The following is a 24,645-nucleotide window of genomic DNA, read 5'->3' on the forward strand; positions in this document are numbered from 1 at the left end:
TAATTTAGCACATGTCTATTATTACATTGTCTTCCAGTAACTCTGACTCATCTGATGTTAAAGCGCTGGTTTTAGCATCACATATTCATGCACATAGTCTGGAGTTTACTTCGTCTGGTCAGTAGGGACCTGTGTGTTTGTCTTACCTGCTACATTAATAAACTGGAGGGTAACCTCTGTTCGGTTTAGTTTGTGCTAAGGTAGCTGACTTGGCTAAATCATTGACTTTTTCAACAAATTCTTTTTTATTAAAATATACAATTTTAGTACATTTAAAGGGATAGTTCACCCAAAAATTTAAATTTTGTCATCAATTACTCACCCACAAGTTGTTTCAAATTTGTATAAAGTACTTTGTTTTGCTGAACACAGTGGAAAATATAAAAAAAAAGTTAATACCCAAAACAGATCAACGCTATCTCACTGGAATTTGTACATATTTACAAGTTGGCTAATTCGTATTAATTCATACGACCACATTCGTACGTTTTTGTACAATTTGCCTTGACCCCTGTGACGTTGGGGTTAGGTGCGTTGTTAGGGGTTGGTTTTCGTTGTTGGTTTTTTTTTCATGAGAATCATACGTTTTTGCACAAATAACTTTGTATGAATTAATACTATTTAGCCAACTCGTTAAAATGTACAAATTCTCGTGAGATCAGGCTGACCAGGGGTCTCATTTATAAAGCTTGCATACGCACAAAAGAGGTCTGGAAATGTGCGTACGCCAGTTCCTACGCAAAGGTTATGATCTATAAAACAAACAAATTTGACGGGGAGAATACGCTTGCATGGTGGGACCTGAGTCGTGCCTAACAACGCCCTTCAGCCTTTACTTATTCTCGATACAGCACAGCCTCTCGTAGCTTACATAAAGGACAAGTGTGTATTTAAAGCGGAAGTCCACCCTAAAACAACATTATGCTCCAACACTATATTTCATGAAATATATGTTGATTTTGCTGCCATCAAAGAACTAACTCCATATCAAAAATTAAAGCTTTTAATTGCTACAGTAACGGTGATTTGACGGGTCGTCAAATCACCGGAAGAAAAATGCACAACTACATAATTCTGAACGTTCTAAATGGGGGCGGGTCTTGAGGCGAGATGATTGACAGTAGATAATGACTTTTTTGATTGACAGCTGCACAGGATGAGCTAACGTTAGCTTGCTTTGCTCGTGTTCATAATAACAACAACATTATAATAACTTTCTACGTAGTATGTTTACCGTAGTTACACAAATCAAGCAACAACTAAGCCAAATGATGTTTTAGATATTTTTACAATTTTACATTACCTGAGTCCGCGGAAAAACGGTGCTGAAAACAGTACTCGAAATCTTCCTGACGAAAGTGCCGGCTGCATATTCAAATTTTCGAGTAATCTGTTAGTGCTGTGTCAGCTGCATAGATATGTACACCAGATGTCGCCTTGGCTACGGCAGTTCATTGGCCCGAATGCGTCAAACTGAGCCGCCATCTTGAAACAGGGGAATCCCGCATCAGCGTCATTGTAGGCAATAGTGTAACAGAAATAAAATCACCATAAATCGTCATGAACCAGATTTTCTTGGTTTTCTTTGGGTTCGTTTCAACAGTCAGACATGTATTTAGCATTTAGTACAGGAAAAAATAAAAGTTTTGATTTTATGAAAATTTACTTTTTCTAACTGTAATGCATAGTGCTAGTAGCCCTTTCATCCATGCGCAGCACAAAGTCCGGCATCGTTCATGAATTCGAAGTACAGGCGGAGATAGCAGCTTTACCTAATTACTTCCTATGACAAGACCCGTGTTCCAAGATGGCGGCGGTTTTGACGCATGCTCAGAGCCCCAAGGCGACATCTAGTGTATATATCTTTGTGTCAGCTGAAGGTCACGTTGATGTAAAAACTCCCGGTGGTCTGAATTTGTTGTCCTTACATCCACATACTGTAGAGGTTCTAGTCATCTTTTATCGAGGGTTTTTGTGATTTCCCCTTCAGAGATGGTTAAAGCGAAGTTACTCTTTGGTTAGGTTCGTCTGACGGCTAACTTCAAGTTGACTTGAGTTGATTTGAGAGCAGGTTGAGCGGTAAAAGAAGTTATTAGGCTTGTTGAACTTCATGCGGCGCCGCAAGAATAGACAGCCTGATGACGTCAAATTACCGCGAGAGCGATTCGCGAAATCATACAGAGGAATTTGCTTTTAAATCGCTCTCGCGGAACCTTGATGTCATCCTGCTGTCGGTTCTTGCGGCGCTGCATGAAGTCAAACAAACCTGAAGGCTGCATCGGTCATTAGTGGGTGGAGCTAATGACCCGGTTTCGCGCAGTGCATTCTGGTTAATTGTGTCCATCAAAGACCGTTACGAAAATTCCGCTTCAACAAATTATCAATATAATAACCGAAATCGTGCAAAAAAAAAAATTCTCATGTAAAATGCAAAATGGAAATAAATTACTCGTGATAACAGACATTTTATGTCTAAAGTTTAATTCCACTTTAAGTAAAAGTGTCTTTTTCTTAAAGTGAAATCAAACTGAATGTTTTTTATTTGGATTAATAAAGATTTTTTTCATAGGCAGACATTATCTCTGGTTAGTACGAATAAACAATTATGAATCCGACATCAAATTAAACAGCTCTCCTGTCGCGTTTATTTTGTCTCATCTCTGAGCTCATTTTCCTTTTTAGGTGATGTTTATAAGACAGACGTCTTATATGTGTGCTCAAGTGTTTTTAAATTATAAAAACTTTACACACTAAAAAGAAACCTCTGGTGTTGTGTGATTATCTACACAGTCTTACACAGCCATAATATGAATCCATTGTTTCATTTTATAAGGTTACCCGAAATTACCTGAAAATTACCTTAAAATTACGTGTTTCTAGAGATGGCGTCTTTTCATGATTTGTGAGGTTAATTGGCTTGCGGGATGCTGGTAATAAATCTAAATACTCATAAAGTCAGGATAATTACTTTTCTTTTCTGGGGTGTGACCCCAGGTAACAGATTTGATTAAAAATCCTTAGGAAGAATTGAATAATCAGTCAGAAGTGCTCTCTCACCTTGAATCCTGCCAACATGGCATATTTAAGGTATAATGTCTTTAAAAATAGCAAATACATTATGTGGAGTCTATTCTGGAAAATTAGACACATTTGCATTAAGAATTCAGCAGGTGAGAGATTTAGTTATAGATGAATTGCTATAGCACAGATTTTAACATTAGCGTAAGCCAGAATTTTTGTATCAATTCAGAGTGGTGTTTAAAGAATACTCTGTGTCCTTTCGTCCCATATCGTCATGGAGCATAAGTCTATCCTCCAGATAAGTGTGTATGTGTATATGCTTCCCTCTGTTTGAACAATGTGTAGGTTCATGTGTTTAAGGACAGTTAGCGTTTTGATTCAACGGCAGTGGAATACATTTGTCATCTCTCTGTAATGAGGTGCCAATTGAAACTCCACTCACTTTCACAGGTCCCCAAAACACTGACACAGAGGTCTGGTACAGGATGTTCTCACTGCCCACAAAGAGCTGAGGGTTTGGTGTCAGTTTTTAAATCATTGACGAGTCTCTTATGTGTAACATACAGTTGATCGGGGGCGATGAGCCGGAGTGGATGGGTGTCAGACTGTCACGGTCTAAAAACCTGCGATTTTATACACCTACAGTGTACACCTGTGTGTCTGGGCTCTTGACATCAAGCTGCATGTGTAAAATTAATTATGATCTGAAACTACACAAACGGCTCAGATACCATTGATTAATAATGAAAGATTGGTGGTGTTTTTCCTACCACAAACAACTCCAGATTGCTTTATTATGGGTTTTTGTCTCTTAAGGGAAGACTAGATAAGAAAGTGGGTGAAGTTTAGTTTTCAATCACAAGTTTCTGTCACATTTATTTTTCCTTTGGCTACTAAGAACTCTGGGTACTGACTTATACATTGTTGCGCATGATTTGAAAGCCTAACATCCAATCACTTAATCACTTAAAAAATCATCATCATCATTAATTCATTCCAAACCTATATGCTTTTATTTTTCTGTGTAATGTAAATATAGCATGCAGACACAAACCGTATGCAAGTCTTGACAAAGAAGTTTTAATTTAGGATAAATTTTTAAAGAGTATCGAAGAGTTTCACATTTAATCTCTTATTGGCTGCTTTTCCTTCAATATTTAGTCTAATTCATCTATGTCAAAAATAATATTTTAAAATTAAACATTTGTTTTCCAATAACAGAAATTAATATGTTTGGCAAAGGTATATTTTTGTCTACAAAATTAATTTTAAGCATTTAACCCAGCCCAGTCACTCGAAATTACATACCTATAGTCACGTATTTTTTATTCTTTTATGTGATAATGGCATGAATTTCCGCGTTTTTTCGTGATCGTATCACAAATTTCTATTAATGTGTCATTGTCACGTATTGGTTACTCAACTGTTTTGTCCTATTTTCTTACCATTATCGCTTCGGTTTAGGGTTAGATTTCCATAAAATTACATCCTTACCCAAACCCAACTCTAACCCTAATGCCAGGCGACAGTGTTTTAAAATTTAGAAAATGTAAATAAAAAAATCAGAAAAAATAGTATAAACCAATACTTAAAGTGACATCCTAACGCAAACACCAAATCTAACCCTAAACCGAAGCAAAAATAGTTTGAAATTAGGAAAAAGCAGTTGAGTAACCAATACGTGACAATGACAGATAAACAGAAATTCGTGATACAATCACGAAAAAATGCGGAAATTCTTGACAGTTTCACAAAAAAGAATTAAAAAATAACGTGACTATAGGTACATAATTTTGTGAGACTGGGTAGTTTAACCATACACCTTTAGATTCAATGATTTTTAAGATCTTCATTATCATTTTAGTGAAGTGTTTCAATGCTTTTGAGTATAGTATATATACTGTAGTATATATGAAGAGTTTGGTTTTGAAATGAGGTAACCTCCGTTTTTAATATTTTTCAAATAACATATTTTTTGATTGTGCATTCCTATTAATATCAATCAAACTTCAGTTGGTTTATTTTAATATGAGCCTTCATAACAAATAAAATACAGCTAAGTAACACAATAAAACACTTTAAAACTTGTTTTGACAAAAATGTTTAAATCGTTATCTTGTTTTAGGAACCAAACTCTTCATATACAGTATAGATATAAAAAGGATACTTGGCAACACTTTACTTAAAGGGGTGTTCATAAAATTGACATGACACCTTCATAATCATGACATGAAATGTGTCATAAACATAAAGGAGACTTTTATGCACGTTATGCATGTAAAGATAACATTGTTTGAGATGTCATGTCAACTTGACATTACCAAGACAACATAACTGACCACTTTTTACCAGTGATACAAATTGAATTTGTCATTAAAATGTCATTAAGTGTTAATACTCTGTCAAATAACAGCATCATGAATATTTTTCTTGACCTCAACTAACAGTGGACAAATATAATTTGGTGTTAAAATGTCATTAAGTGTTAATATTCTGTCAAACAGTTTTATAACAATGTCATGAATATTCTTGAATTCATAATGTTTTTTAAGCTTCCTCCATGTGTTTAAGAAATAAAATCAATCATCCAATAATAATAATAATCATAATTAAAATTGATAAAATTATATTTTATTGCATTTGGAGACCGATTAACCAAAAATTAAAAGAAAACAGTACACTAATGGGATAAATCATGCCGCGTTGGGCCCATATCGCTGCAAAAACAGTTAATTACAGTAAATTATAGGGGTGTCAACAATAATCGATTCGGCAATGCATCGCAATGCGCACATGCATGATTCAGCATCGATGCAGCAAAGTGCCATAATCGATTATGTCACTGTTTATTTTCTGGCCTCGAGTGGACAATAAAGTTGTGAAGTTTCAATTACTTCCGGGGGCATAACAACAACAATCAAGATGGCTGAGGCGGAGAGAGATGACAGTGATAGACGGGTAAATAAAAACGCAGCCTTTTCCATGGAAAGTAGACATATGGGCACATTTCGGATTCTACGAAGTTAATGGAAAACTAGACAAGACTTACGCTGTGTGTAATAGGCTTGCCGCGATAGTCGGTGAAACGGTGATAACCGGTGCTCCAGCCTCTCACCGGTTAGATTACTTGCCCACCGCGACACCGTCTTTCGCCGTCGTTTTGATATGTTCGTGTAATTAAATCATTTAGTTTCGTTAGAGAGGGCAAACGCACTAAGAACTGAAAGTGTATCTGCTGCCTGAATTCAGCGGAGCTGAACGCACGTCACATCACAGAGCAGCAGGTGTCAGATTTCATTTATTCCTGAGTGTAAGAGACGAGCTGACTGACCAGACAATGGCAGAAGCCGCGTGCTTACTCGTTTATGTTATAATGCAACCCTATATCACGACATTGCGTGACTATTTCACGCATGGACCAGCGTGACAATGTCACGCTTTGCCGCGTTTGAGCGTGTGCATGTCACGCTTTCTGTTTGTGTCGCTGTCACGTATTGGTTACTCAACTTTTTTGTCCTATTTTCAAACCATTGTCGCCTCGGTTTAGGGCCAGATTTGGTGCTTGTGTTATATGTCACTTTAAGTATTTGTCACTTTAAGTATTGGTTTATAAAATAAAAAGATACAATACTTATTCTTTTATATTTTCTAAACTTTAACCAATTGTCACCTGACGTTGGGGTTAGAGTTTGTTTAGGTAAGGGTGTCATTTTATGTAAATCTGGCCCTAAACCGAAGCGACAATGGTAAGAAATTAGGACAAAAAAGTTGAGTAACCAATACGTGACAGCGACACAAACAGAAAGCGTGACATGCACACGCTCAAACGCGGCAAAGCGTGACATTGTCACGCTGGTCCATGCGTGAAATAGTCACGCAATTTCGTGATACTGGGTTGTATAATATACATATATGATGTTTAATATAAGCGAAATTGTTTTGTTGTTGTGTTTTTCATCTAGAAAAATAATAAACCCATCATTCAAGCAGCGCTTTATGGAGAAGTAGCCGGTTGCTCTGCTTGGGACTGGCGGGTTTTTTGAGAATTACCTGCGCACACTGACTCAAGCACTTAATTAAATCAGCTGCTGCACTCGCATTGCACGCAAATTCATACGCGATTTAACGCAGCGTACGCAAGCACTGCATTTAAACAGTTGCGTAATTCAAAAGTGAAAGAAAAATGTGCACGTCTGCATGCCCATTTATAAGCCCCTCCCACCCGGTGATACCGGGATCACCGGGTTTGTGACTCGCCGATTAACCGGTGGGAAAATTCTGTCACCGCGGCAACCCTAGTGTGTAAATTTTCATCTCAGGTATATAATTGTCATTGTCTTAAAGCTGCTAAGCTTCCGTTTTTGTTGGGAATAGTTGCATTTGACTGATTAAAATTTTGCCTTGTTGTGTACAGTAGAATTCTGATGCATTGTAAAATCGGATTGAATTGAATCGTTACCTGGTGAATCGTAATTGAATCGAATTGTGAGAGCAGTGCCAATGCACACCCCTACTAAATTAATTTGTTAATTTAATTAAATGTTTTGTAGGTTTTTTCTTCTATGTCAGAAACTTTCAGAATTCTCTGTGTGAGGAAGAACACGTTTTGTTAGTTGTCAGTTTTTTATGTATTGTGCACATACATAAACTTAAAGGGATACTTCACCGATTTAGCATTCAGGTTTGTATCTGTAGAAACCCGGCAGTATTACTGAATGACCATGTTTCCCTCCATCATTTCCCCCTGAGAGGAGAGATATCTGCATTTTGGTTCTGCAAAAAAGTCCTCCGATGATGCAAAAATCGTCATATTACATCATCGGAGGACTTTTTTGCAGAACCAAAATGCAGATATCTCTCCTCTCAGGGGGAAATGAGGGAGGGAAACATGGTCATTCAGTAATACTGCCGGGTTTCTACAGATACAAAGCTGAATGCTAAATCGGTGAAGTATCCCTTTAAGTATAAATTTTAGCTTTGTCTGTTGCATTTTGTTAAGGTATTTTAAATCATTTGACTCAGTATTAACACTTATTGACATTTTAAAACTGTGTACTACTACTGTAGTTGAGGTCAAGAAAAATATTCATAATGCTGTTATATTAACACAATTACATAAATAAGAGTTTAATGTAATTTAACCCATAAAGTTAGGTAGTTTCTTAAGTTTGATAATTATTCTGTTATGTCATGTTTATGACAGATATATGACAAGTTATGTTGTATTGGTTTATGTCAAGTTGTCGTAACAAAGACATCTCAAACAATAGCACTATTCGGACGGGATTAGTTTTCCAAACGACGTTTGAGTTTCAACTTGTCCCCCAGGACGTCTGTGATTTTATGTACCGATTCGGACGGGATTAAAATGATCCAGGCTATTCCAGAAATGGAAGGGTCTGTTTCATGCATTTGGGCGTTGCAGTAACACGTGCTCTGGATACGCGTGTTTGTAATGTTAAATATTTTGCTTTAAATGTAAAATTATGACAGAACATGTAATTTATTAATTTAATTTTAACAAATCAAAATAAAATATACAAATCATTCTAAAGTAACGTTAGCCTACGTGTTTTATATAACTGTCTGCTTATAACAAACACAAAGAAATTAAGAAATAATGATTTATAAAATGTAATATCTTTATTAATTAACATTACCATTCCGGAGTTGAACAACTTGGAATGGAGTTTCTTATAATGTTAATGATATTACAGTGTTTAGTCTTAACAGTGTATGATATTCAGCTCGTCTTGATTTAATTACTTTATTTTGCCAAATGCGAAAAAACATTCTGAATGAATGGGACTCAATATACACGCATTAGTAAAACCTACGGCAGATCACGTTGGCCAAAACACGAAATTAACCGCGTTTTTAAAAGATATTGCGGGCAAACACAGACATTTGCATCCGGACGGGATTAAATTTCCCAATGTAAGTCGCTTTGGGTAAAAGTGTCTTCCAAATGCAAAAATATAAATGTAATGTAATGTTTAAGCCACATTCATCCTAAGACAGGGGGGTGAAGAACCGTAGAAATCAGGAAATTTCACTGCATATTACTGAGAGGTAAAAAAATTCAATCAGAAATTAGTGGAGGTGATTGCTTTTTAGACTCAAAAATAACCTCTTTCAGAGCTGGAGGTAGATTAGCATTTGCATGTGAGGAAAGCACCGCGTTCTGTCCCTAAAATAGCAGTCAGAAACATGACTCAGAGTCTGTCTATAACAATCAATTCCAGGCTTAGAGAAAACAAAAGTGAGGCCGGGGGCAGCAGACTCATTTCTCCTGTCCTAATGCTAATAAGCTTTGGTGACATTTTCAGCTCGGCTATTATCCCTGCTTCATTAGCCTATTTTGTCAGATAGCACCAAACCTCTAATGCTTCCAGTGTTGGACACCAAATAGGAGCCCTTTAAAATATTAGGGCTAATGATACATTTAGGATTTGTTTGCTATAAAAAGATTTTTAGAATCAGCTTCATAAACATCATAAGTCTTTCAGCTTTTGAAATACACGTTATTTGGTGCGTAATCAGTTTGCAAACTTAAAGGGCACCTATTTCATTGCTAAAAACAAGGTTATTTTTTGTATTTGGTATAATACAATGTGTTTGCGTGGTTATGGGTAAAAACACATTATTTTCCACAAACCTTACATTTTTGTAGCTCCAGATTTCACTCTCTTCCTGAAATGCACAGATTTGGAAAAACTCTGTGTCCCTGAATGGCCAGCTAATCTGTACGTTGTGATTGGCCTAAATACTTCTGACGTCAGCTAGAAATATGACGCTCCTTACCATATTTGAAAGATTCGCTCACAATCAGTGTTGGCAACGTTACTTTAAAAAAGTAATTAGTTATAGTTACTAGTTACTTCTAAAAAAATAGTAACTGAGTTAGTAACTGCGTTACATCATTATAAAAGTAACTAATTACCAGGCAAAGTAACTATTGCGTTACTTAAAAAAAGTTCAAATATTTCAAATAACTTGGATGCCCCCAATAAAACAGTTGTTGAATGAATTAGACACTAAAGAGAAACCACTAATTTTGTCCCTTACGAAAATTAACCATGGTTTTGCTACAGTTAAAACCAAAAAAACATGGTTACTGCAGTAAAACCATGGTTACCACAAAATAACCATGGTTTTGACAACAAACCATAATTCACTATGGTTACTGTAGTAAAACCATGGTTTTACTGATAGCAATCAATACGCCAAAAAACCATGGTTACTGCACTTTTACCACAAAAACCCCTGGTTAATTTTCGCAAGGAGTGGCAGCATGTGACGATGTGGGGTGCTTTATTAGATCAGAATTACAGACGTGAAGAGGCTCTTTCTTACTCTGCATAAGTTGCACATTACATAAACATTCTTGCGTTTCACCTCAACGATGGAATAGTAGTGCTATTATACTTTGTGTTTGCGACTGCTACCTTTGAGTTTGTTGTACTTGTCATCATCGCTCTGTCATTGCGGGTGTGGGACTCGCGGACTGCAGCGCAAGGTCCGGGCTGCCTGTGAGTTGGTAGCAGCATCAGCCGCTGCTCGTTGAGAAGAGAGAGCGATACATGCTCTCGCGTCAGTCTCACGCCAGAAAAGATCGCTCGATTTGTCCTAGTCGCTTTTAGTAAATAAAGTCGCTAAAGGGGTTTAGAAAGTTGCTAAACTTAGTAACAAAGTCACCAAGTTGGCAACACTGCACTGAACTTCTCGGACTGTGCATGTGTTTGCATATGATCTCTGCCTGCCTCTGGTTGGCTAGTGGTGGAAATTAAGCCAATCATCACCGCTTATGTGGTTGTCCCACCCCCTCTAACACACACTCACACCAATCAGCATCAGTTATGTGTCTCTCAGCCCCCAACACACACACACACACACTAGAGACAAACATTGCCTGTCAGCATGAGAGAACTTACTCTGGTGAAAATCGCTTTAGTGAGATTAATTATAGTAACGCGCAGCATTTATTGTCAATAACGGTAACGGCGTTATAACGGGAGAAACAGTAATTTATTTGATTACTCGTTACTGAAAAAAATAACGCCGTTAGTAACGCCGTTTATTTATAACGCCGTTAGTACCATCACTGCTCACAATGCAATGCTAACAGGTGTTACAGGCTGTGAGACAAAGTGGGAGGGATTATGATAATGTCGGTCTTGTCTAAATCACCAATACCAGGAAGTAAACTGCTGCCTACAATCCAATATTTGTTGTAGTCCAAGAAAAGAGATTTACATTGCGTCATCGTTTACTTTGGGGTTTGTACCTTTTGCATATTGTACTAACACACACTTACACACCAAAGGAAACGTTAATCGGACAATAGGTGCTCTTTAACCGCTAGTAAATATACTTGGAATGGCGCTAAAGAGCAGAAAAGGAAGTGAATTTGCGATTTAATAGGCCATATGAAAAGGATATATTAGAACATCAGATGGCATGTTTAGAGCTAAAATTACATTTAGTCAACATTAACAAAGTTACAGGTTGCCAGTAAACCATATGGCGTTTTGTTCCTGCAAATCCTGTCCCTGAACATCCTGGATGCTGTGCTTATGTGATTCAAAGAAGATGTCAATGAAATACTTACCCTAGTCCTAATTTCCATTGCTGTATGTAACATTTATTTGAATTGATTGAACATTTTAATCTTTCATGAATGAACTGTTAAATGTTGTCTGGATAGATGTGCAAGTACTGTGCTGGGCTGTTCGGTGACATTTAAATGTGAAAGGCAAAGCATTGTGACTGTATAATTGCTGACAAATGTATAACTTTTAGACAATAAAACACAGTTAAACACTTGAGGTCATTGGTTCACAGTGACGTCACACCCTTTAAAGTACCTTTAGGGATGTTTTGGCACCAGACAACCCTTCCCCTAGAGAATCGTCAGCCTTTATCAATCTTTATCAAATCGTCAGTCTTTATTGATAGATGATTGGTTGTTTTAACTGGAAGGCGGGACTTTGGTTGCCAGAGTGGCCTTATTGAGTGTTGCATTGTCCCCTATTCATAGTAAAAGCAGTCCTCATGATTTTAAATCAATACTGTACATTAACGTCTAACGTCAAGCATGTTGCAGCAAGTACAGTCATTTGTTTATAAACAGACCATTTTGTGATATCATACACTGTATTTCCAGCTGATTTTCTCTGTTTCCCCCTTGCACAGATTCATCCAAGAAGCTTAAAGATGTGCTGGAGGAGTTTCATGGAAATGGTGTCCTCTCCAAGTACAACCCTGAGCAGGTATATTATCCCAGCACACCTGATTAAATGATCTGTTTAGAGGCAGCGAAGCCTCTGGCTGTGACTTGACAGAAGACCAATACAACCTGACTCAAGCCCCGAGTCATTACAGGAAATGCTTAGTCATCCGCTCCCAGAAACAAGGTGTCCAGATATCTCCCCTTATTAGAGAAGGTCCAGGCTGACATCATAAAGCCCATGCATCATGTTTCCGTGACAACAAAGGCCAGCAGGCAGTCGCATCTATAATTTGCTTTATGGAGTGTCACCATTATATTTCTTCACTCTCCTCCGTACTGACATAAATAAGAAGCTGATCGGGGTTCGGCGCCACAGATTGCGACCCAGAGGCCCGGCTGAATCAATAGCGAATCAACTTTGGTGGAGTAAAAGTGACGCCAGGTTGGCCGTGGTGTGATTTTGCGTGCGTCTCATTGTTCATCGGTTCAGTCGTGTCCACCTGTAAATCTTAAAGGATGTGGCACAAAATGGTGGCGACATGCCATCGGTGCTCCTGTGCCGCCTGGTTATGATGACAGAGCGCTGTATATCACCTGTGTGTATGGTCGTGATTGACCGTCAGCTGGCTTCTCGGGTGTAAATATCTTTCACTGCCGACTTAAACGGCTACAGCTCCTTTGGGTGTCTTGGCATAATAAAGTTTAATTGCAGTGACTTGTAACCTTTGTAAAACGAAGAGTGTCTATAAAAATTGGGTGCCGGAGAAAGGTTAAGTAAAGGTTTCATTGTTTTCTGCTTTATTTGATAGCGGAGTCGTGCTCTGTGTACTGCAGGTTAAATTAAAGTCAGGAACTTCCTCCTACATCCACTCCAACGGGTTACACTGCTTCTTACACTAACAACACATACAATGTTTTTAAAAAATATTGAGAAAAAGAGAGTAATTGAGTTTATTTACTTTCAGGCTAGTCTCACATTGCCAGACATGTGACTACATTCGTAAAAATGTGCTTAAAAGATGATGCCATAGATTCTATGGCATAGAAGAACCATTAAGTCAAAGGTTCTTCAAAGAAATGTTTTTTGGATGTTTAAGGTTCTTTATGGCATCTTTGTTTTAATTTTAAGTACCTATAGAGTAGTATTACATCCTTCATATAACCAAAGAGTCTTTAGTTTTATCAGATTTGTAAAAGATCGATTCATTTAGAATAAGCCCGAGCTCCTTGAGGCGCAGGTGAGCAAGTTAAGAGCAAGCAACACAAAAAAAAACATTATCCAGGATAACTTAATTCACTACATGTTTGTGTCGTTTACATTATATGCACTTACATGCCGACTGCCAACAAAACATAGACATTTGATGCAGTTTTACTTACCACCTATGACTCATGGCCCAGTCGGGACCGCCAATTTTAACGAATGTGCGGATTTCAACTACAGTATATCTATTGTTTCCATAATTCTGGGTTCATTGGGAAGCTGAAGAAGCTTAAATTTCCATCACAAACAACAACATACTTCTTTCTTGTGTGTGTGCGCTATCCCAGTTAAAGTGCCCATATAAGGACTTCCACTGTACTTCCTGCATTGAAATTGCCCATAAAATAAATAAAGCAAGATTGTTAAAGCTGCAGTCGGCAAGATTTTTTTGATCATATTCACTGAAACCGACACTATGCTCCATAAGAACAACACAAATTAGACTGTTTAAGAAAAAAAACTCGCTTTTAGCTCCACCTAGGGCCTGGCAAAAATCCACTGACCCCGGATCATCTGGTCCAATCAGTGCAGGGCTGTGTAAAATCTGCCTGTTAATCACATTTCCTGCACATGCCACAGATCCCCCCTCGCATGCGTTACAATATCACATGCATCCTCCTGAAGTTCACAGGTGTGTTGGATTGAACGCAGCGTGATGACGGAGAGAACATTCGCTAACAAACTTCCGATTCCTCTGTCCGCTGGAGTGCCACGGGGACATACTCTTCATCCGAGACTTGTGACTTGCTTTCAAAATTCTATCAAATAAGCTCATTTAGAATATAAATGATGTTATCTTTTTGCTATCTATGCTATCTATGGGCATATTAGCGAGAGCAGCCTACTCTTTACCTCCTGAAGAGACGGGTGCGTTCACAAAAATACTGGTCCTGGCACTGACAAGGAGGAGCTCGATGGGAGGTTGCTCGGTGGTAGGGTGGGAGGGTCATGAAACTTGTAAACATTCAAAATCATCTCAATCCTCCAGAGTTGCCAACTGTAGCTTTAAGTATGGATCTTTCATATTCAAAAAAAATTCTGAAACTTGCATTTTGCACAGAAATACTCCGGCTGCTCCTGAAAGCTTACACAGCTGAATTGTTGCCTCGCTGCCTCATGAGGCAATGACTTCGGAGGCATGAGGACAGCTCTGAGAAACTCATTCGGACATCCTTGATAGCCAGCGTAATGGAAATTTGTTTGAAATATAAACAGAGAGTGCCTTTGTGATACTAATCCCATATTTAAAAACTGCAATACTAATTATCGCTAGAAATGCAATCAAAAGGTGTAAAAAGTGAAAATATAACTTTAGACTAAATTTGTGATCCAGCCGCTTTCTTGGCCAAAATTAAATTTTTTCGAAACCAATCATATTCCCCGCGCACACACACGCATTGAATTGTGGGACAAGATGATGAAGGTATTTCTTGAGACAGGAAGTAAAGAAAACATTGGATTCAGACATGCCTTGATGCCTTCCTGCCTTGGAATGCTCCCTCCGAAGAATGCAGCCTCGTTCCCACGTCATACGTTTGACACTTTGCCTATGTTTAGCATGAGAAATCCAACTCTTAAACAGTGTTAGTAAGTCAGAGTGCATGAAATAGCACACACTTATCTGGCATGTAAGGATATTTACTGTACTTATCTGGCATGTAAAGCACATCAATTCAGTTCATTCCGGGCTTAAATATTCCACAATAATAAGCTGACATCAATAAAAATACTTTTTCTAGTTCTGTGTTCAATACACATCAGTCAGTGATCGAATTGTGGCTAAGAGTCAACATTCATGCAAACCACTTCCTGTTTTTGGTCTGTGTCTGCCCATGTTTACCTATGGCACACCACTGCATACAAGTTCCTCTCATTTACATCTGATTCTCTTTCTTTCACCCATTGGCTTTAGGCCTTTTACATTTAGCTTTAGGTTTCCACATTTCTGTCTCATCTGAAATGATGATTCAGTCCGTGTTTGCCTGCTTTTTTGTTGTTCCATTATGATATTGGGACCACATTACTCCTTAAAACGGAAAAAGGAAGTCCGGATTATGCAAAAAATAAATAGATTTTGCGTGGTCTGTAGCCACTAATCCTTCAGCACAGCTCTATGTCAGAGTTGGACTTATTCCATACAGCATTTAAGGAATACTGTTGGGCTGTACAGTATTCATTCCAGTGTCAGAGGATATGAAAGGTAACATCATTCACCGTTACACCAACACCAGCTAAAAAATCTATAACCTCCCTTTCTTCCTTTACCCTCTCCATATATCTGCCATACAGAAGCAAGATGTTCTTAACCAAGTAAGATGTTGCCTTCTGGGTTTGCATGTTCTGTTTTGGTGTTTTGACACACTGCATGCCCCGACATAAACTACCAATCGTTCAAACCCATCCCTGTCTAACAAGACAGTCACGCTGGGGTCATATTGTCTTCTGAAGGGTCAAAGTTCATGCTTTTAAGTGTTAGCTGTGTTTGTGCTACTTTATTTTTAAATACTGTATATTAATGACCACATTGTTGTGATGTTTTCGGTAATGTTTCTGGCCGTTTTAAATGTGTGTCAGTGTGCCCTCTTTGTATTTTTGTTACAGTGTGTTATTATGAGGTTTCTTACTTTTCTTCATCATTCACATACAGGTTCAGGGATATCCCCTGTTTCACTTAAAGAAGCAGAAGGCCACATATTATAAACGGTATTAACAGGTTTGTTTTCTTTCTCATCATCCATCTGTTTGTCTCCCACAGCCCATCGACTACGAGGGCTTCCAGCTTTTTATGACTACCTATCTGGAGAATGACATCCCTGAGGAACTGTGCAAACACCTCTTCACCTCATTCAAGAGTAAGACAGGAGGAGGAAACTCCCCGGACCCTTCTCGATCTGGAGCGGGCATGCTGGGTAAATAGTGTTTTTAAATACCTTTATACTTTCAGTAGTAGGCCTGATTTTATATTTCATATTGATTTAAAGGAAAACATCACCTTTTTTTAATATTTTACTACGTTCTTACCTCAACTTAGATGAATGAATACATACTTATATTTCTTCAATGTATGCACTTAATCTTTGTACAGCGCGTTGTGAATGTGTTGGCGTTTGGCCTGGCCCCATTCATTCCTTGGGATCCAGACAGGGATACATTTGGAGGCCACCGGGCACTTTCATGTTTTCCCTGTTTGAAGACTGTTACATGGGTAGTTACACGAGTAAGCATGGGTGCACAAAATAAAACGTGACGATTTTGTAAGAAGGTGGCTTCTAAATTCATCCCTGTTTGGATCCTAAGGAATGAATTGGGCTAGGCTAAATGCTAACACATTCACGACGCGCTGTACAAAGAATAAGTGCATGCATTGAAAAAAGATAGGTGTGTATTAATTTGTCTAAGTTGAGGTAAGAACATAGTAAAATATTGAAAAATGGTGGTGTTTTCCTTTAAGTATAATGGGTTCTCTTAATGTAGTTTTTTTTAAGCTTTGAATGACAGACATGTTTGACAGTCAGCACAACCTAGTTCATACGTAAATGAGATTACCTGTACAGTTACAGCAGTACAGAAAAGATTTGTTTCAGTGCTGTTTTGCTTCTTATTCAGACCCCCAATGCTGACTTGTTTAGTGAATTGTGTGTTTGTTTCTTCATGCTGTTCGTTTGCGCTACTGTATATATTTCGTCTTTGAAGACAGAAAAGACCGTCCAAGTCGTCACACACTTTACAAATGGGAGGTGAAAATGTCAGGCGGTGCACAGAGGCAAACTAGAATGATTTGTTTGCTTAAAAGACTACTTTACTAGTTTACTAGTCCACAGTGTGTCTGTGACTTAAAGCAGACATCCTTCTGTGATGTTAAAATCAATTAAAAGAAGCAGAGGAAGTGATTTTGATTCTTTCGGAGGATAATTCAGGATTTCTGGACTGCTAAATTGAAAGGATGCTGGTGGGCTTGTGTCTGCATCACACTTCTATCCCCATTAACTTGAGGTCATTAAGGCTAATACGAGTTGACTGTAAGAACGCTCCAGCAGCCAACAGCGCCATCTAGTGCCAAGCTGAATCATTTAGGGCCTGGCAAATATAAATACAGTACAAAGCAAGCTAAAACAAGGACGTCAGTGAAAGTCTAATAGACATCTAACCAAATCTCAAGAAAAAAAGTTGCCCTTTGTGAACATTTAAAAGAAATGAGAGCAAACACCTTGAACCCTTTTTTGACTTTCCTTACATGATGGAATATCGTACATCTCACAAGTTATGTTGGCAAACTTGCATGTAACCAAATTCAAACTCATTTAGGGTAGAAGTGAGTTACTCATAGCCGGACTATATTGGGTCTCGTTGTCATTTCATGTCTCTGTTATTGCTTGCTAGGTATTGACCAAAAGCGATGTAAAAGGGGAAGTTGTAGAATTTTTGGTTTTAATGCCAACTCAGGTTAGATTAAACCATCAATTTATGAGGTGTATGGTACAAAATGGACACTGAACATTTAAGGTATCGATTGGACAAAATAATTAGGCAAAAAGGCAAACCACAGTGTATTAGGAAAGCTGGGTTTTATTCGAATATACAATAAAATTTATAGAAAAACATAGATATTGAGTACAAAAGCATGCATTGACAATTTTATTTGACTATAGCTCAAATGCGTGCCTAGTAATAGACTGTAAGTCGCTTTGGATAAAAGCATCTGCCAAATGCATAAATGTAAATATTTTATTGTAATTACTTTTTTTCATAAAACATTTATACCATTTGACTTCATACTGTGTGTACAGTTGCAGTACTTTACATTTCCTGCTTAATCTCATGTTTCAGTGAGTGGCATCTGAGAAATCTGAAATTTGATATTAAAATCATGGTAGATAATGCTTTCGGTTAATTCCGCAACCTGGAAAGAGCATCACTTTGTAGCATATAGGGCACTCTAGTTGTATTATGCCTATTTTGACAAATATACAGTATGATCGTATTCCAGGCTGCAAACACTGTAGTGTGGGTAGTGTAGGCTGATTGCGATTATAAACAAGCCCAGCTAGTTTAAAACTACGTTGTTCCTCTGTTAATTTCACCTTTTCCATATAATTTTACTTTTGGACCCACTGTGTCTGCAGAGCCCAGGTCCATTGATGCAGGCATCTTTTTACAGACTGAAGTGGCCTGTGCACCCATAACAGGTACCACAGCAAGTGTGGTGTGATGTAGAGATCACCTGTGACTCCCTTAAAAAGTGTTACTTCACTTCTCACGTCTCAGTGTGTTGCCGCTGTTTTGATTTTTTTTCGATACTACTGTAAACTATGTATCTTCTTATCTGTCGTACTGTATGTTTTGAACATCCAAGCAGGGCAAACAGTGGAGTTACATTTGGCAATATCACCTCCACTCTCTTTCCTTTTTTCCTATTTCGCTATTTCCTGTAGGTATAAATGGGAAGAGCGTTTTGAGTGCCATGGGACGACACACTCCAGAACACTCGACAGGGATCACTCCAAGCTCAGGGGCCACCACATCTCCCTGCTCATCCCGCACCTCCTCTCAGCGTTCGGGCACAGGAGGCCACACTCCCAGAGGCCCCAACAGGTCGCCCGGCACGCAGCCCAAACACCCAGCAGGCAGCAGTAGTAGTAACGCTTTGGCGCTCTCTAAGAACACCAACTCCCCCCGCCTCTCCCCAGGTCAGAGTCATGTAAACAACCCTGACCTTCACTCACCTTTTTACATGTAATCCCTGATGATCATTTTATTAACTCATTCCCCGCCAGCCATTTTTTGAAAAGTTGCCCCCAGCATTTTTTGTAATTTTCACAAAATGAATTCCAGGAAAATTATCCTCTAAAACTATATAAACATACAAATAAATCAAATGAAAGAACAATAAACAAACAAACAAAACAAAACGTTTAATCCTATTTATATTTTTTCTCTGCTTATAAACTCTTAAATATGATTTTTTTTTAATTTAGCAAACAGCTGAAATAATTGCATTTTTGTGAAGGAATTTTGTTAGAGATCATATTCAGAATGATTATCAAAACATACACAGAGTTTAAAATTAGTAAATAACGTTTTGGCTTCAGTTTTTTCATAAATTGGGTAAGCCATCTAGTGGATCATCGCGGTATTGCAGACTAACATAAAAATAGGAACACAGTTGTTTATGCAAATGTTTTCTCTTAATTGACGAGATAACAATCGTCAATGGCGGGGAAAGAGTTAAAGAAATATTGGCAACATTTATCCCCCCCGCCATATGTCATTCTAAGCATGTATGACATTTTCTTCACATACAGTTATTAGTTAAATCTTTTGTAATACCTCATCTTCCTTTATTAAAAACTCGAACCAGTCCTTTTTAATTGGTACGGCATGAAAAATAAATGACCAGTTCTTTCTTTAAAATTTGGTGGTCCATGGAGAAACAGCATGTAATGTTGTTAAATAAATTATCCCTTTAATTAATATTTATTATAATATTCATTATTATTATTATACCACGGGTCTGTTAAATGCTGTATTCTGATTGGTTGAGATGCATTATTTTTCGATTACCGCACGCCTAACTTGATAAATGTCTTAAAAATAGATACCAGAGCAATGTTTGTTGTAATCGTGGTATAAGCGGAATAATTGACTCCGGTCCTTTGAATTATTTGAAAATAATGCACACTTAATGGCCCGTTGTCAATTATTCCTTACTTACATACTACTGTGATCAAAACCCACACATCCTGTAAAGCAAAAAATAAATACGATTTTGCTGTGATATTGTACGTCATTACTCTATACATAATATCCTTCCAGAGCGAAGTCAGTCGGAAAAGTGCACGTCTCTCCGGAGGAGTCCATCTCCACAGAAGGGCTCTCCACTGCCCTCACCTCAAGTGGTCTTCCTAAAAGACATTGTGTGTTACCTATCACTGCTGGAAAGGGGGACGCCAGAAGACAAACTCGAGTGTAAGTTGGCCTTGAAAATCAACTCTCATTCACAGATATGTTGTTAATTTTTAATTAATAGTTTAAGATAGTTTATTAAATGTGACGTGCATGTGAAATTAACTATTTTCTACCTAAAACATCCTACATAATGTAAAGAACATTCAGTGAAAATACAACCTTGATATGTAAAACTTTGACTGGGTCATGTCAGGGATTGAAATCAATGTGAAAAATAATCAACCAATCAATGAATAAAAATCTAATTTACCTAATCTCATAATTACTTTACTTTATACTTTATTAGTCCCATCGCTGGGAAATTTGTCTTGGACAACATGCAAGTCAGTACATACCTTATAATAATACAGCATGCATTAAAAACACATAAAAATAAATTAAAGAATCAATACATAAAAGCACAGCGGCAATTCACAGTATTTTCAATTTCTCAAATTCAATTTTGAGACTTTAGTCTGCATTTCACAGGGAGGGTCACACATTTCTTTTGCTAATGCAATTTTAATTAGGCTGTTGTACATTTTGCTAAGCCATGTTGAAAGTTATGTCTCTCAACCCAGTTTTGTGGTACCAAACCACTGAAATCCATAATGTTGGTCATTGATGTAAATTAGCAGTCAGCTCATTCTTGCAGCTGTGATGTATTTAATTTCTTGATTTTCAATGCACATTTATACGCAGCATGACACTGGCAGATACGGATCTTTGAAAGGTTTGAACGCTGTGTTAATTTGATTTCACCTAATAAGCCTTGAGCTAGCAGAAATTCTCATGCTAGCTCAAACCACTCATACGGTTTTAGTAAAACCAACCAAAGTTGCTTATTTTATATGTTTTTCATATACACCCTAATATCTGTTAGAAGCAAGCCTTATTATTTATACACGCACACCTATTGCATTTGTTTTAGCTTAAACGCACACATTTAGGCTACTCGGGCATCAAACGTAACAACAGAATCTCAAAGTATCCCTCAGTGGCTTTTCTCTACTCCTGTCCTTGTTTGCTGTGGGTTTAACACTAACAAGCTTTCTTTAGGCTCTGCCCAAAGCTAATCCTCACTAACTGCCTCATTCGGCCCATTGATATCAGGGCAGTCAGGTCGTGTCTGCTCTCAAAAGGGTCTCTTTGATAGCTTGAGGTCTACACTTCATCTTACAATGAAACTCTGAGGTCAAAGTAACACTAGAATAACATGGGTTCTCTTATCTCTCGTTTCACCACATAGTCATGTTTCGGCTGTACGACACAGATGGAAACGGCCTGTTGGACAGTTCGGTAAGTCCTCATGTTTGTTGTTTCATCAGTACAGTATGCATGTAATACAGTTTTTATAGCATGCTTGTTGTTGTCATGTGTGATGTCATTGTGCATAAAAGGTGCGTCAGTCTTGTAATCTGTTTAAAATAAAGTATTGGCTTTTACGTCATTGATTTGTTTAATTCATCCTAAAATTATCTCACCTTAATACCAATGCCTTTGTTTGAAAATAATCTTATAAAGGAAGCTGTCTGCTCATTAAATTGAATACGTATTGTATATAGTCCACGTCTAACGCATTTATGATTGTTTATATAGGAACTGGACCGCATAATAAATCAGATGGTCCATGTAGCCGAATATCTTGAATGGGATTCTACAGAACTACAGCCGGTATGAACCATTTGTAACTTTGACTTTAGACCAACAGGAAATCCAAATGCGGTAGAATCGATATGTCATTTTTTTCCCTAATATTGTAGATTCTTAAGGAGATGATGGAGGAGATCGACTATGATCATGATGGGACGGTCACACTGGAGGAGTGGATCAGAGGGGGAATGACAACCATACCCCTGTTAGTACTGCTGGGAATGGAGACGGTGAGACATAGTGATTGTACAGTAAGTGTATAAAGAGGCATCAATATATAAATGTTGTATTAAAATTACTCTTCCTCATTCACATGCACGCAGAATGTCCAGGAAGACGGGCAGCACGTTTGGAGACTGAAGCATTTTAACAAGCCAGCCTACTGTAATTACTGTCACACTATGTTGTTAGGAGTGAGAAAACAGGGCCTTTGCTGCGCACGTGAGTTTTTTAACTGTTGATCTTAAAATTCATTAGTTCGCTGAGCAGTTTTTATGGTTGTCTTATGTTTTTATTGATGTACTGAAATGAAATGCCTTACGTTTTATGTCTAGCCTGAGAATGGACAGGTTTCAATTTTCCTCTCTCCTAATGTTTCTCTGAAATCCATCTGTTTGACAGTATGCAAGTACACAGTCCATGAGCGCTGTGTGTCCAAAGACATCGCTGCTTGCATTAGCACCTACGCCAAGTCGCGCAGACACACCAACGTAAGTCCATAAACAACAATTAACCATTAGAAATCACTGTTACTCCACTCTGCTTAAAGCGTACCCCGAATATAAACACATATATGGTGTAACAGATTAACACTGGGATTGGCTACATGAATTTGAAATTACAAACAGTACAAATGTCATAGTTTTAAAAAAGATTGAAAAATAGTTTCACTCGTAGGCTGTCATTAAATTTTTTTTCAATACATGAGGTCAAAAGGTTGCAATCAAAATCCGTTCTATTAACGCCACAGCAAGGTAAACTTGGTTAACAAGTCTTCAATCAGTAGATTGTAAAATGATGTGAAAGAGAAGATGAGGGTCATAAATGCACACAAACAGTAGGGGGAGGTATGTGGTGTTGACACCTCCATGTCATTAAAAATACAAGAACATCAACATTCAGCACTTTCAATATGAACCGGAGAATATATTTAATGATGAACAATAAAGGGTATGCAACGACGTCACTTTTCCACGTGACCACGCCATAGCTCGCCCTGTTGAGTGGCAAAACATTTAACAAAATGGCTGGTTTTAATAGTGGCTGCTGCAAAAAAGGCAGTAAAACTGACAATTATCAGCTTAAAGGATAAGCAGGAATTATCTAAAAAACTTTTTTACAAATTTCTTTAAACTGTCTTTATATACCAATACTAAAGTAAAATGTAAGTACTATGAAAAGGAGAGTATAAAAATCGAGTGTCTGTAGACCTCTCACGACACAGCTCATTTTTCCATTCACTCCACCCCTTCCCTTATGGGTTTCTTCTAAAGCCACGCCCCCAAAACACATGAACGGGCGACGGTAGTCTCAGCCTCAGACGTCAGGCCCACAAACTGTTGGTATTGAAGGTCTGGCTACGCGAGACTAGGGCGACGGTGACCGGCTCTACTGGGAGGAGCATTTACCTGAGACGAGCGAAGAGGAAGGAGCGCGGTGCATGTAGTAACATCATGTCACAATCACATGTAATAATACACCTAATTTTATCACTATGAATATAAACAAATAGGATGGCTTTTAGTACTCACTATTAAGCTAGCATATCGATACTGGTAAAGTTTAAACTTTATTTTGTTTGATTCGGTAACAAACAAGCTAATTATATTTATAAGACAAAGCTAAAACAGGTTGCATTGATACAAGTTTTTTTCATTACCGTCAGTTACACTGTGATGAAGGTGAATTTCGTGGAAGATTCATAACATATACAGAGTTTCCGTGATGAAAGCATTGTTGACTCTGGTGAGGACTACACTCCGGAGACAATACCGCTACCGCATCGTCGACTCGAGGAAAAGCCACGCGATATTTACTCTCGTTTGATTTCTTCAAATTTCTTCTCGTTTATTCCTTTTTTGCCTTGTTTGCCTTCGCTGACTGGATATGCAGGTGCTGTGAGTTCTGAATGCTCTTTCTCTGCCGTACTTTTGCTTTTCCTAGAGTGCCTCGTGCACGTTCAAATCAATCGGGTGTGCGCATATGTGGGCAGATCCTGTAGCAACAGGGGTGGTGCTATGGTCGCGCGAGAGAGTGATAGTCGCGCAAGCCAAACATTTGTTTCGTCCCGAATGGAAATAATTAGCTGTGTTTAAAACAGCCGTGAGAGGTCTACAGACACTCGAGTTTTATATTCTTTTTTTCAGGGTACTTACATTTTAATTATGTATTGGTATATAAAGACAGTTTAAACAAATTAGTAAAAAAGTTTTTTTTAGATAATTCCTGCCTTTAAATTGATTTTAGTTTTCTTTAACAGTGACCCTAACAACTTGCCAAACAACCAGTAGTCTGTGGACATTGGCATATG

At 37.9% G+C, this 24,645-nt stretch overlaps 1 protein-coding gene across 5 annotated transcripts in view; it reads left to right on the forward strand.

Moving 5' to 3' along the window:
- The window catches only part of dgkg (diacylglycerol kinase, gamma), a 147,895-nt gene that overhangs the window by 41,682 nt on the left and 81,568 nt on the right, over positions 1 to 24,645 (forward strand). For 4 of the 5 annotated variants that reach the window (XM_073855121.1, XM_073855122.1, XM_073855120.1 and 1 more), the window contains exons 3-12: positions 12,217 to 12,293; positions 15,807 to 15,827; positions 16,273 to 16,426; positions 18,950 to 19,204; positions 20,331 to 20,483; positions 21,712 to 21,761; positions 22,062 to 22,136; positions 22,226 to 22,345; positions 22,439 to 22,556; positions 22,737 to 22,825. In XM_073855121.1, the coding sequence (XP_073711222.1) occupies positions 12,217 to 12,293; positions 15,807 to 15,827; positions 16,273 to 16,426; positions 18,950 to 19,204; positions 20,331 to 20,483; positions 21,712 to 21,761; positions 22,062 to 22,136; positions 22,226 to 22,345; positions 22,439 to 22,556; positions 22,737 to 22,825 (1,112 nt within the window). The remainder of the gene's footprint in view (positions 1 to 12,216; positions 12,294 to 15,806; positions 15,828 to 16,272; positions 16,427 to 18,949; positions 19,205 to 20,330; positions 20,484 to 21,711; positions 21,762 to 22,061; positions 22,137 to 22,225; positions 22,346 to 22,438; positions 22,557 to 22,736; positions 22,826 to 24,645) is intronic. The other variant, XM_073855124.1, reaches the window with a different exon arrangement.

This window comes from Misgurnus anguillicaudatus, chromosome 17 (genome assembly GCF_027580225.2).
Source record: "Misgurnus anguillicaudatus chromosome 17, ASM2758022v2, whole genome shotgun sequence".
NCBI lineage: Eukaryota > Metazoa > Chordata > Actinopteri > Cypriniformes > Cobitidae > Misgurnus > Misgurnus anguillicaudatus.